This window comes from Chaetodon trifascialis, chromosome 16 (genome assembly GCF_039877785.1).
Source record: "Chaetodon trifascialis isolate fChaTrf1 chromosome 16, fChaTrf1.hap1, whole genome shotgun sequence".
NCBI lineage: Eukaryota > Metazoa > Chordata > Actinopteri > Chaetodontiformes > Chaetodontidae > Chaetodon > Chaetodon trifascialis.
The window spans coordinates 9,914,741-9,929,429 of NC_092071.1; the positions used below are offsets into that span (position 1 = coordinate 9,914,741).

Consider the following 14,689-nt stretch of genomic DNA (forward strand, 5'->3'; position numbering starts at 1 on the left):
AGGAAAGGGCACAGTGGAGATTACACCTCTGTCATCCTCGCTTATGAAATTGGCCAAATCCCTCTTGGGGAAACAAGTCCTTTCTTTACGCCGTCTGAGGCAAACACACACATGTCGTGGTAGGACAGTAACACAAAAGGAGTGGAGTGAGTAGATTACACTGAATGGCTGCATATTTGATCAATATTGATTTCGATTTCCTGTAACAGTCAGCTGTACTCTACTCAGTGCGCAACAATGTGAGCAACAGTTCTACTGTATTCTACTCAGTTCAATTACATTACAGTTAATGCTGCTGCATCCCACAGTATTATGCAATGGCTGCACACACACACACACACACACACACACACACACACGCGCGCACACACCCACACACACACACACACACACACGCTGGCAGGTTAAGCTGATGACAGCAGGAGAGAGACAGAGAGAGAGTTGTGGATCTATAAATGTTTTCAGGAGAAAAAAAAGGTAAAACTGGGACAAAAATGTTTCCTAACAAAATGTATCAGCAGTCTGTGTGTGTGTGTGTGTGTGTGTGTGTGTGTGTGTGTGTGTGTGTGTGTGTGTGTGTGTGCGTGCACCAAAGAAGCTGGCATTGGTCCTGTAGCCAGATGGCAGCACAAGGACTGGAATCACAGACACAGAAAGATCTGAGCCACCTGTGTGTGTTTGTGCATGTGTGTGTGAGAGAGATTGAATGTGTAATTTGTGTGTGTGTGTGTGTGTGTGTGTGTGTGTGTGTGTGTGTGTGTGTGTGTGTGTGTGTGTGTGTGTGTGTGTGTGTGTGTGTGTGTGTGTGCTCTCATTGGAAGGTTTAAGTCTTGTATGTCCTAGTTTAATGTATGTATGATTGGAATTATTGATTAGAAACAAGAAGAAAATGCAGCAGAACTTTCTCTCTTCTTCTTGCCAAATCTGTTTTGCCCCCCCCCCCAATTTATCTTGCCACCCTACATTGGGAACCGCAGCTCTAGATTATGACCAGATCAATCAAACAGTAATTTTGTTCTCTCACGGTTGGATTTGAATGCATAATTTGCATGACTGTAACCTGTTCATAGTCTGCAGACTTATCAGCAAATGCTGATAAGAACAAGGTATCAGACAGTCAATTTCACCTTCATTCATTTCACTCTGGAAGCTGTTCTGTGCCATTCAGACTAAACTTTGGGCAAATGCTGCTGCGTGTCACGGTGCTGCTCCTCCTCTGACTGGTGTGTTTCAGTAGAGAAAACATCTCGGATTCCACAAATTGAATTTTCCTAAAAAATAAATTGAATGTCACCTCTATTTCCCCACTGTTCCCCCTTGTGGCTTCAAAGCCCGCACTGTTTGACAGCATCACATATTCATTCTGACCTTTGACCTGCGGCATAAACAGCCTGGATAAAAACCGATAAAGGTCTCTCACAGTGTGAACCAAAGCAGTCAGCCAAAAGATAATCCTTTTCTTTTCTGTGGGAGATTTTTGGGGTTACAGTCGCTCAGCCAGGGCCCCTCTGCTACGGTGAAATGGTTGTATCGGAGTGTTTCGGCACCAAAGCCCTAAAAAGGTTAAATATCTCCCTTAGGTGAGCGGTATAAGACTGAGAGGCGACTAGGAGGTGTAAGCACCTGCTTGATGTCTTACACTAGAAAGCCACATTGATTTTAGAGAAATAGATTTTGGGATTTAGTGGTTTCATGTTAATAAAAAACCTGCTTTGTGTGGTTCTATGTTTAGACATTGGGACATTTTAATATGTGCCTGGCACAGTGTGGAGCTCAGCTCTGTTGTCTTCCAGCTACGAGCAGCGAGCTTCCTTTCTTCTCTCCACAATATCTAAGTGGCTGTCACCAGCTTTCCTGGCCGCCTGTTATTGACTGCAATAAGTACTGATTTCTAAAAAGTCTTTCTGCCACAGAAAAAGCAAACGCCGGAGGAGCAGGTTTACATGCATTTGTTAATGATGGATTAAATGACTGGATGCTGTGACTGTGGCAGTTTCTTCAGCGGAGGAATCCCTGGCTGTTACTGGAACCACAGAAATCTATAGCAATCCAAACACACTGCTTAACACACACACACACACACACACACACACACACACACACACACACACACACACACACACACACACAATGATGAGCACTGGTCAGCTATCATTACACAATATCAGCGTCTGTTTCTAACCTTCACTGACAGAGAATGACATGATGAAATACAGTGTCAATAAGGGAGTCAGTGATCAATAACCTCATTGAGGGGCTGTTTATGTCTACTTCAAGTTAAACCCTCCCAGGACACTCTGTTATTGATTAGGCAGCAGCAAACGCCCACACACACCCCCTCATATACACACACAGTGTGCACATGTGCACCTTAAACTCACACACACACACGCACACGCACATGCACACACACACATGCTTACCATTCGTCGGTCCACTCATGATGTGAAGTGGAAGTCCAGAAGCTTGAATGATAGTCCTCCTCACAGTGTCTCAGTCTGTTCAGTTAAGCCTCCAGCACCAGGACAAAAGCTCCAGATATGACCAGGCACTCCTGTCAACTCTCTCTGTCCCTGTCCGACTTTAAACTCTCCCTCCCTCCCTCCCTCCCTCCCTCTCAGCCTGGTGAGGGCTTTCCCTGCTCCTCCCGGCAAGCGGATTATACTGCCAGGCGGCAGACTACAGCACCCCTCCACCCTGCGTAAAGGCAGCCGGTAGTGGAATTAAATCGAAACTGACTGGTACCATCCTCCTCTCCTCCTCCTCACGTCTTCAGCTTCGGTCTCTCCCACCCAACAAACCCAAGCGGTCCCGTGAGTCGCTGCAGAGGCGTCCATCCCCTCCCCTGAACAGTCAGCGTGCTCCGGCGGGCGCCCGCATGCCTGTGCGTTCCGGTGCGAAGGTTGAAGTGCTGGGTGGTGAGTTTCCGAGGGGCTTTCATAGACTGGGAGCTGAAAGAGCGTCTCTCACCGGGCAGGACGAGCTCCTCCCGCGGTGCCAGAGCGCCGAATAGCGTCTGAGCTCCAAACTGCCGGCGAAAAACAGCAGCCAAGGCGGGAGGTGCAGCGGTCATTGGGCTCAGTTCTGACCTAAAGTTGGTCTAAGGGAGAGGAGAGGGGGTAACATAAAAACAAATGTGTTCAGAGTTTTAATCTTTCACTGCCAGATATAGAAAACAAGCCAAATGGCCGAAATAAAACCACAATACTAAGTATCCAAAAAGAAAAGTTACAGTTTTAAATCTTAGCAAACAACAGGTAAAAAGAAAAAGTGAAACAAGCAGGCAGCATTTCCTCCAATGAGGCTTCAAGATTAGTCAAGATATAATAAAAATTAGAAAAAAATAAATAAATAAATAACAAAACACTAGTTTAAGAGTGATTAGCTGACACTTAACAGCAAAAATTGTTATTAACATAACACTAACATACAAAAGAGACTGACAAACAGAGCCTACAGAGCACAACAGGTCGTCAATTAAGACCGCTCCCCAGCTGGACTGTGATTGGCTGCAAGTCCCAACCTCACCAACCAATGGCACGAAGGAAGAGAAGGACCACAGGGAGTTAGGAGCAACACTGCACATATTAACACATTTTATCAGCTGCACATTCACCTATGGGGAGTGTAACAGGCTCCATGTGGGGGTTAATTACCACTCTCTGAGGATTTTATATGAGACACCGTTTTGTTTGTAATTTGGCATTTTGTCGGTCCTGTGTGGTGTCAGTGTAATATCCCTGTAATATTCCAATCAGGAAAGTGTGTCAATGGCTCTCCACAGTCTGCTCATGGTGGCCTGATTGTGAACCACTTGACTCCTATATGGTATTTTTATCTCATAGTGTGTCACTTTAATAATCATGCAACAAGCCTACGGAGAGTTTATGGAGGAAAAATCCACCCTGAAATTAAATTTGTATTGTGCTATTCCAATAATTTTTGACATGTAAAATACAACACAAACAGCTGTCTCTTGGAAGTGAGGGAAATGAGACTTGAATTGATGATGTTTGTTTTTTCATTAAGATTATTTTGTTTAATTAGTCCAAAAAGGTTTCTATTTAAATTATCATGGTAGTCCCATTGTGTCACTCACGTTGTATCATTCAGTGTCCATGGCCAGGGTTAATCTGTTGGGGGCCCCTGAGCAAAAGCGTAGGCCTGGTGATATTGTCTGCATGCATGCTCCATCTTGTGCAATCCACCTCTCAGGTTCTGTGTTACACAGTGTTGTATGATTTCTAACCAGCCCTGGTTCCTGTGCTGTCTATGCAACCCTATTTCCAAAAAAGCTGGGTCTCTCTTGGTGTAAAATGTACATAAAAATAGAAAGTGATGATTTGCAAAATAGTGAAACTCCATATTAACTAAAAATAGCACAAAGATAAAATCAAATATTGAAACTGAAAAATGTCCTTGTTTTTATTTTTGAAAATTTTATCCTCATTTAGAGCGTCTCACAGTTAATCAGGTTAACTGGCAACAGGTGAGTAACATGACTGAGTATAAAAAGAGCATCTCAGAGTGGCTGAGTCTTTCAGATGAGGAGGGGGTTTACCACTCTGTGACGTACAGCACTGGCAACTCAATAAACAATGATTCTCACTGTAAAATTGCAAATAATTTAGGGATTTGTACAGTACATAATGTCATTAAAAAATTGAGAGAAATCACTGTAAACAAGGGACAAGGCCCAAAACCTACCTACCCACTGCACTGAAGACATGTTCAGCAGGTAGTTTAACTACAAATAAAGATCTAAATATTGAGTTCTGTTACTTTAAAGACATCACTTTATATCATCATCACATCAATCAAAACTGAATGAATTAATAAAACTAATTTAAAACATGATGGCTGCATGAGCCTTTATTCATAACTTCAATAAAGGATCGTTTTGCAACATGATCCGCGCCATGAGCAGATTAAAGCTTCACAGGGGTCCAGTCTTGTTCAGAGATGTTATTACATAATCAGCTATGGGAGGTGTGTAATGGGCACAGAAGACTATCTAATAATAACCAGTAATGAATTAACTATTCTTTGACTTGGCCTCAACTGTTGGACCATTCATATTCAGTCTTGATGCCGGCAGGTCAAATTATTCCCATAATAGATCTTTTTCACAGCCGATCATTTTAACTTTCGTTGAAGCAAAAAAAAAAAAAAAAAAAAATGTGTGTTTTTATGACTTTTTCTTCTGGTTTTGTAGATATTTCTGTTACATTATTACACATCATAAAAACACATGTTCACATGATTTCATCTCAATTATCCTGGAGTTACAGATAGATGGAGAAGTGGTGAACCACAGTCAGCCACAGCATAATGAGCCCATTAGCTGTAGCTACAAATAAACACCAAAAGGTGGCAGTATAAGTTAAAACAATATTCAGGGACACCTAGACAGAGACGTGTGTCTGCAAAGTGTGGAAGAATTTTATTGTGCCACATTAGTGAAATGTCAAACTAAATAAGGAAACTAAATTTCTGCCATATTTACTGTTTGTCCAAGCAGCATGAGATGCATTCTGGGTAATGTAGTTGTGTAACTACTATTTGAAATGAATGACTTGGTGCCTTTGCCAGAACTGTAACCCACCAGAATATTTAAGTTCAACAGTTATTTTAAATGTAAAGAATTAAAAATCATATACTCTACGACTCACAATTAATCCATTTTTAAGCTGAAATCATGTTAATTTCTTTGTCGCAAGTCTTGTATTTTTCTTTCTGCTGAAAAAATAATTCAAGTTTGAATACTTGGATTTGTTCTCTGCAGGATCCAACAGCCATCCAACACAAAAACATGTTTATACAGGTACCGTTCAGTCTGTCCTGGCTCACTTCCCTGTAATTTAAAACAATGTGCAGGATACTTCCTGCCAACCACTGACGCTTCCTCACACCTCCTGCTGATGTTTGAGCATAAGTAGGGGAATGTTTAAGAGAAAGACTGCTGCAAAATGAAATGATCTTTGCTTCTAAAATATTTGAACAGAATCAGTCAAACTGCAGTTCACTGAACAAAAGTCTGTCATGGTTCTGACCTCCTTCTTTTGTGAAGATGTTTGATTCATACAGGAGGATCCTGGCACTATTTCTGGCCTTTCTGCCTCTCGTGTGCTCTGAGAAGCAGAGTGAAGCTTCAGGTCTCGGCTGATGTCTTCAATCCAGAGGTGACGGGGTCAACAAAACAATAAGTCACATGTTGTATCACATCCGGATTGTGTGTTTGTGATGATGTTCAGGTGTGTTTAATGACCTATTGTCGTGCCAGTCTGCCCTTAAAAGTGTTTGGGAGACAATAGAGAAGTCCTTCACAAAAAAAAACATTGCCTTGCAACCAAACTGTGTGTGTGCATTAGTGTGTGGGTTGTGTTGCGCTTTAAGAGCGTTTAAAACATTATTTTATTATCTTAATATACATGTTAATCTGAGGTTTTGAATTACTTTGTGGTGCAAAAACACAGGGCAGAAGCAGGTTTTTCAAATGAGACAAAGCATCATTGGATTTTTAAACACTCCGTAAAACGGCAGCCATCTTTTCTGTGATTAAATAAGAAAGGTCATTGATATAAAAGCCACTGTGTCACAGTCTTATGATGTTGTAAAAGAGGAAATACGGAGGATGTCTGTTGTCTGTGAAAGGTGAAGTGGCATTGTCGCTGGTCAGGCCAGACGCAGCTGATGGGGAAGTTGAAATTTTAAGGTCACACTAAAAATAGCATGCTTTGGTGAACTTTGCGTGTGAACGCAAAATGGCGTTTGAAGAATGAGGAAAAATAATAACAGTAATCACATACTGTACCTCAACACACTGTGTTCGGGTGAAGAAAGGAAGACAGATGCTGTTGATCAATATCAGTAAAGCATTTGCACCATAAGTTCAAGATGTTCATCTACCGTAATATCAGGCTGGGAACTTCTTTCGGCGTCACATTTTAGATTGTGCACTAGCAGCTAAGGTATCACAGTAAACCAGCCGGGCTGCTCTATGGCACAAACACAGTATGATCATGAGGAGGGCACTGCTGTTGACCTGCAAACAGGTAAATGGTTGCATTTGCACATACAGTATAAGAGCATATGCAGGTGAAGAGGCAGAGAAATTGAATAAGATTAAAGAAATAAACTCGATGTAGTGCTTGAGAGGAGAGCAAGTAGCCACATCCTCGTGTACAGGAAGTATCAGGCTTTATAGGAAATGTGGCACAAGATCCTATAAATACAGCTGACGTGAAATCAAGTCTGCCAATCCGCTGTGACATAACATGGTTACATAATTAAAGATGAACTGAAACTGCAAGCATTTATTTGATTGTATTGTATTTATTTGCTAAATGTGGGCAGTGGAAACACGCTATAAGCACAACGTTAGCATATTGTGTTTGATGAACTGAGTTTCTGAACCCCTGATGAAGTCCAATATGGTCTTGTAGCTCTGTTTTTGGTCTCCACCAACTCCTGATGTAAATATCTGGCTCTTTATCGGCTAAATGCTCCACTGTGTTCAGCGGGTAGTTGTCAACTTTAACTTTGTCGTTTGGTGTTGGAGCGTCTTTACCGAAAACAACAGTCTGCTGCTGGAAATGACACAAAATTAGCGATCAGGGTGATATACTGATGACTAAATGCAGGTAGCACCTTTAATCTGCATGGTACAAGTCTTTCATCACTCCTCAGGCTAAAACAGACATCAGCGGGCTAACACAAAGATATATTCAAACAATTAAGGGTTGACATTTATGTCTCATTTCGCAGGATCAAATATTTGCCGATCATTTAATATTGATACTTTCAGTGTCATCATTTTAAATGTGAATCCTGGGGGTTGGAAGATTTATTGATAAAAGCCTGAGGACACAGAAACACGCTGTCTTTGTTGCGCAGCATGAGGTACTGACACTTTGCAAGTCAGCTACTTCGACTATCTTAAAAGTTTCTCTTCACAATAAGACTTGATACCGTGTGTGTGTGTGTGTGTGTGTGTGTGTGTGTGTGTGTGTGTGTGTGTGCGTCTGTATCTATCCCATTGTGGAGACACAAGTCTGTACATTGTCACATTGAGGAGACTCAAGCATTTGATCCTTGTCTTAGTAACAAAAGTCCTGTTAAACTTGTGTGTGTGTGTGTGTGTGTGTGTGTGTGTGTGTGTGTGTGTGTGTGTGTGTGTGTGTGTGTTTGTCAGTCAGGAAATGGGACAAGCCAAAGGTTAGGTCACTGTCATTGTGTGTAAGCGTGTGTGAGAGAATAATCACTGATCCACCTCCACTCCCTATGATTAAAGGGTCATCAGTGAGCTCTTCATATGTCAGGGTCCTGTTCTTTAGAGCGAGATTTATCGTTAGTAAATCAGAATCAAGAGGTCAGAGGTCACAGTGCACACCCCAAAAATGGAGGATTTATGGCTGCAGGAGATGAAAGTACGGCTGATATCAGAAGATATTTATGTTCTTTCTGAAAAAAAAAAGACAAACCACACCTTGTGTACTCAGATCTTCAGATAGCCAAATTAAAACACATTTGCCCCGACTTTGTCCCAAAATATATCACATGATAAGACAGCCCTGCAGTGGTGTTCTGCAGTTTCATCTCCCCTAAAAAACATCATGGTTAACTCACCTCAGGGCTTTGTTTTTGTGTGTTATTATATCAGACGTAAGCATCTTTCAGCCAGGACACATGTTGTTGTGTGTTATTCCAGTGCATGTCTTTCACTGTGATAGCAATGTGGTGACAACGTGAGACAAATAATTGAGGATTAGTGAGAGCTGCAACTAAAAATAAATTACTCAAAGTTTGCTGTTGTATTAGATTAGACACATTAACATGTCAGCATCTCTCTCCCATCGTTCAAACCAGGGCGTGGAACCAGTTTTTCACAGCTCTGGTTCTAATCCAAAGTAGTCGGAGCAGCCACGTGTGACAGGAAATCTCTGAGCTGAGTCCTGTAAATGACGTCTCCGTTCAAGTTTCCCCAGAAAGTGCCCTCGGTTCAATGCTAAATTGAAGAAATGTTCTGTCAGTTAAGGTCAAAGAAATTAAATCCTGCATTGTTCTGGCACTGAAGCTGCAAAGGCTAAATCCAGCTATGACAGCAAATACTGATCCAGGTTTTAACTTGACTTGATTAAGTCACATATGTTAATTTTTTTTAAATGGAAGATTAAAGAAACAGTAAAATTTAACAGATTGGTACATTTGTCAGTTGTAGAGCTGAAACAATTTTTAGTTAGCTGATGGAGTTGATGAGCTATTTCGCTAATCGATTAATTGTTTGAGTTTATCAAACAGAAACTTCAAATAGTCTCTGTGATGAGAGGAATTTCTGCTTAAATAGATGTGCATTCAGATGTGTATTGTATTGCATTATAAGGAAATTCAGGATATGCAGTTTGACTCATACTAGCGGCAAATAGTCAGGAAATCTCACCTCCACTTCCTTTAGTGATCTGTCTCCTGTGAGTCCCACAGCTCCATGGAACCGCTTTAATCACCACTTTGATATTAAAATGACTGTTTTTGAGCTGCCTGGGGCCACTTTCCACAGGAAATGAATGTGATGAGTGACGAGAGAGCGTGCATGATGTGCGTGTGAATTTTTCCCCACCCAGACATAAACATCGGTGATAAGTTATGATATTTGTTTTCAAAATCTATGAAGCTGCAGGTTATCATCAAAAAAAAAAGTTCACCGAATGAATTTATCTTGGTGTAAAGCCACTTGCAAAGCTGCTGAAATGTTAAATGCTGTTATTCAATAACACTTGATGCATCTGCTGCTTCTGAAGAGGTAAAAACTGCTGAGGATTGCTTGTAAATGGTGCTTCAGCGGGCATGACAAATGACAGAGGTGGGATAAAGAGACACGGGTAAAAGCGGAGGGTGAGGGAGGAAAATGGACGTGAAAAGAAGGGATGGATGAAAGATGAGCAGCAGAGTACAAGAGTTACACAAGGGGGAAACAATGAAAGAAAGGGAACAGAGAGAAAGAGAGAGAGTGATGAGAGAGGGGGCAGAAGGGGAGTTATGGACGAGAAGGGAGAGGAGATGAAATGGGAGAGAGTGATGAGGGAGAGGAGAACGAGCGACAGAGAGCAGAGAAAATGAGAGGATGAGTGAGAGCGAGTGATGGAAAGAGAGACTGAGAGGGAGCAAAACAGGAGCGAGGAGGGGAGGAAATGTGCTGACCGGCAGACAGACAGTGTTTCTTCTGCTCACATGCCTCATTCCTGATGCGTAAGAAGTCGACCTTTCATTCCGCCTCTCCTCACCTGTCAACACACACAAACACCCACGTATATGAAGTCAGATGGCACTGGTGCTGGAAGATGCATTAGACTGTTTGCTTGTAAGTAAAAGTACCAAATGAACAATGTAAAAATACTCAATTACAGTTACACAAGTCCTGCATTCAGAGTCATGCTTAAGTCAAAGTATTATTGGCTAGATGGACTTAAAGCATTTGACTGAGTTGTTACATATTTTGTCATTAAGTTAATACTGATGCATCAGTGTTTCAGCAGCATTTTACAGTTGTAGCTGCTCAGGGTGGAGGCAAATTTAGCTACTTTATATAGCTAGTTTTAATCAGTGGTTCACAACCAAGGGGTCATAAGATAAATCTGAGGGGTCTTGAGATTATTTATGCAATGCAAAATGAGAAAAGACAAAGTTCTGCTACAGAAATGTTCATCCTTTTCTTGTACTTTTCTCAAATCTTTGCTTTTCTACCGTTTTGATTCCCAGTTATTTCAGCGGCTCAGAGCGTTTGTTCACTTATCAGAAGGTCAGTGGTTCGATCCCTGGCCTCGGCAGACCACATGTTGAAGTATCCTTCGGAAAGATACTTAAGCCCAAATTGCTCCTCATGCTGTGCCACTGGTGTGTGACTGTGTGTGAATGGTTAAACTTGTAATGAGCAGGTGGCCTTGCCACAATTGCATGAATGTGTGGGTGAATGCAGACTTGAGTTCTAAAAAACGCTTTGAGTGGTCTATATAAATACAGTTCATTCATTTATCATTTATTTAAATGAAACCATGTGAAGTGCTGATGAGCACTCAGGGTCACCAATCAAAAAGGTGAGGTAAGTGTTAAGCTATAACAATGCATTGCGTTTTATAAGCATGACGTGTTTTTTGTTAAACTAAATCTAAAGGTCGAGTGTGTATGATTTAGGGGATCAACTGGGAGAATGTAATGTAATACCTATAATTAGATTTTCATCAATGTATAATATCTGAAAATAAGAATCATGTTTTCATTATCTTAGCATGAGCTCTTTATATCTACAGAGGCCATGGCCTTTTGCATTTTGTTCAGTCTGCAGCCTCGCTGCCAGATGAGACTAAATCTTGCACACTGGACCTTTAATCTGAAGTAACCAGTAACTAGAGGTGTCAGATGAACATGGTGGAGCAAAAAGAACAATACTTTAAACAGAAATGTTGTGGAGTTACATTCCACCACTGAAAATCTGACATATTGTAACTGAAATGTGATATGAATAAGGTTAATTTTCTCCATCAAATATTCTCAGAATTTGTGACGCTGAATTTTTCTCGCCACCTTGTTCTACCCTTTCAGTCATCACATCTGTGAAAACAACTGTCTCAGCCTGCGAGAGGTGACTTCAGGGCTGTAAAAATACATAAACATATAGGAGGAGAGAGGGAGAATGAAAGGAAACTAAGGAACTCTGTGACTCAGCAGGAGATGCTGACAAGAAAAAAACCATTTCAGAACCACTCACTCATATTCCCTTTTTTGTGCTCGCACAGAGCAAAGCCTGATCACTGACTGAAGACAGCTCCTCTACAGGATGCTTACCTTTCAGTATTCAACCTTAGTTTCAGCTACTTTTGGCTTCTGTCTGAAAAACACTGCTACAGGTATACCTTTAACAGCTGCACATCTCTACAAATTCAGTTTGCTGGAACACATGTGCAAGAAAAATTCCCCTGAACTCTGCAACTAAATTGGGAAGACTGTACACAATTGAATTGTATTACCCTTAATCAAATCTGATCTTATTTGGGTCAAGGTAGTTACAAAATGCTTTGGCATGTAGCCACTCTCAGACTGGGGTTCAGGAAAGATAAGGGGTTAAAGTCCAGTTAGGATATAGCAGCAGGAAGCAGTACAGTATGGCCACAGTGGTCCAGACACACATTATCTACAGGATATACTGCACAGACTGGGCCTCACTTAGAACAGGGGTGGGAACCTTTTTCCCATCACTGGCTAATTTATTTCAAATAACACCCTTCAAATGCCATACTAAACTATTCAACACACATATACAAACCTCATCAGTGGCTGGAACGGCTTCTCTTTGGTGAGGAATCTAATGTCAGATGGCAGTGATGATGATGATGATGATGATGAGTTCTTCAGTAGAACTGAACAGGTGTTTGCAAGAGAGAGTTTTGAAAAGAACTTCCAGTAGGTTTCTGCTGTGCAGCTCAATAATGTCATGTTGCTGGTTCCACATTAAGGCGTAACAAATACCCAGTCGGTGCAAATGAGAGATTTAGTCAGCTGTTGATTTCTTGCTACAGACGCATGTCTTTGCACAGTGCACTTGAATTGTTTTCAACCAACGCAGCGACAAATTGTGCAAGATAAAACGAATGTGGCTTTCAGGAACAGATTGTTCTGGTGATGACAGCTTCTCATGTCTGAAAAAAATGTGCAGTGAAGAAATACACCTTATCGTGCTGTTAATCAGTACATTTCAGCTGCGTGATCCTTGTGGGAATCACTCAACAGTCTGCAGGAACATAGCGGTACTATAGACTGGTCCCATCGCTTGAGGAAACTACTCGATACAGAGGCAGGCAATGTGTTGTTTGTGAAGAAATTTTATAGCTTCCCAGCTTTACAGGATATCGGTTGAGCAGAAAGTAACAGAGAAGATTAGAGGAGAAAACCCACAGCAAAACACCTTGAGACATTATGCACATTAGTCTGCTTCAGCATCTTCTCTTTGTACCTCACTGACATCTCACAGTAATTTTCTTTGACTGACAATCAAACACTTTGTTGGGAAATACACGGCAACTTGGCTTGTGTCATATGATCCCTTCAAGTGGAACTCACAAGGTCTGCTTCAAGTCATGTTTAAGTGCAAAGCAGGAGCACTGTTGCTGGGTGATCAACAACAAAAGGCAATATTGACTTATTCTCTTAAAAAATGGGAAGTTTTGTTTATAGTAACATGACAAATTAACCATAAAAAGAGATAGTGCTAATTACAAAAACCCAATCTCAAGTAACCCAAGTAATTACATTCACATTCTGCTGATTTGTTTTGCCAGTAATATTTTGTTAGAAACATAACTGGTGCCTGGATTATGTTCAGTGGGATTGAACACTAATCAAGACCATGATCTTTCATAAGCATGGAAATGTTAATCACGCTTTACTTGCTATGAGCAGGTATTGTATTGCAAGAACTAATATGTAGGAAAACCAAATGAAACATATTGTCAGTGATCGTTTTGCAGATACATTCGGTATGCATACAAAGTCGTCAACACCACATCAGTGGGTTGCTCAAATGGACAAAGGATGATGCAGCGTTGAGAACAAATGAGAGCAGGGAATAACAAGGAGGGACTTTGAGACAGCAGGGGAAAACATTATAGGAAAGAATCAGCCGTATAGGGAGCAGAGTTACGTAATCAAGGGATGGATACTTTAGGAGTTAGAAGGTATAGCAGGGAGAGGAGGATGTGGAGGAAGGGACAGGACAAGGACAGGAAGAGGTGCGGAGAGGAATGTGCTGGGCTAGACAGACAGCAGGATATGGTCATACCGAGTCCCATAGGAAGACATGTTACTCAAAAGTGTGAACGAGGAAGAACATCTAAAGTAGAGACAAGACTTCTTTCTCGTGCATCTCAATGCCACCACTTGTTGTTTTGTTCTTTGTGGTACCAGCAGTGATTTCCTCCGTAAACAGAAAGACCTGTGAATGAACTGTTTGCAGGCTCTGCTGGCCGACGGCAGCAGGCGCAGAGTGTTCTGTGCTTGAGTACTGACTGCAGATCAGCTGGGTGGTCAAAATATAAATGGCTCAGGCTGGGAAGATGAATCATGGTGATCAGAACGTTATCACTTATCAGTCCCTTTGGCCACATGGATGTTGCTCTGGGCTCCTTGACAAACAAGGCCCCAGGAGACTGTATGAAAAGTAAAGGGATGATTAAAAGAGGAGGAGAGATAAAGAATGAAATTGAAAGTAGGAGAAAGGGGAGACAATGTGAAGCTCTCACTGTGGTTTAAGTGTTTCCTGTTTCCCATGGCCAAGAAAGCACCAACAGGCTGGTTTCATACCAACAAAAAACTAAACCTATTGCCTTAACACAGAGCATGAATAAAGTTTTCAGCATGTGGTTCATGTGTGGGAGGACTTTGTTGTGTACGTGCATCAGCATAAAACAGACAGAACACTGTGTTCAATGGTGCATGAAAAGCACTCAGATGGTTTTACCTGAACATGTAGCTTGGTACATTCTGTGGTCAGAACTTCCTACAGGTTATTGTGTGTTCTGCAGATTGCAGTTAAATATCCTTGTTAAGCTTTAGACCTATTTTGAACTTTAATGTGATTATACTGTCTTGCATTAGATTAATTTGCTAAATGCTTTTGTGCACAATGACTTTCAATAAGTGC

At 41.4% G+C, this 14,689-nt stretch overlaps 1 protein-coding gene across 4 annotated transcripts in view; it reads right to left on the minus strand.

The window, feature by feature from the left end:
• LOC139344734 (actin-binding LIM protein 3-like) overlaps nt 1–2,897 on the minus strand; it is a 40,594-nt gene extending 37,697 nt beyond the window's left edge. For all 4 annotated transcript variants that reach the window (XM_070983092.1, XM_070983090.1, XM_070983089.1 and 1 more), the window contains exon 1: nt 2,424–2,897. In XM_070983092.1, the coding sequence (XP_070839193.1) occupies nt 2,424–2,442 (19 nt within the window). In that variant the 5' untranslated portion in view covers nt 2,443–2,897. The remainder of the gene's footprint in view (nt 1–2,423) is intronic.
• Nucleotides 2,898–14,689: the final 11,792 nt, after the last annotated feature.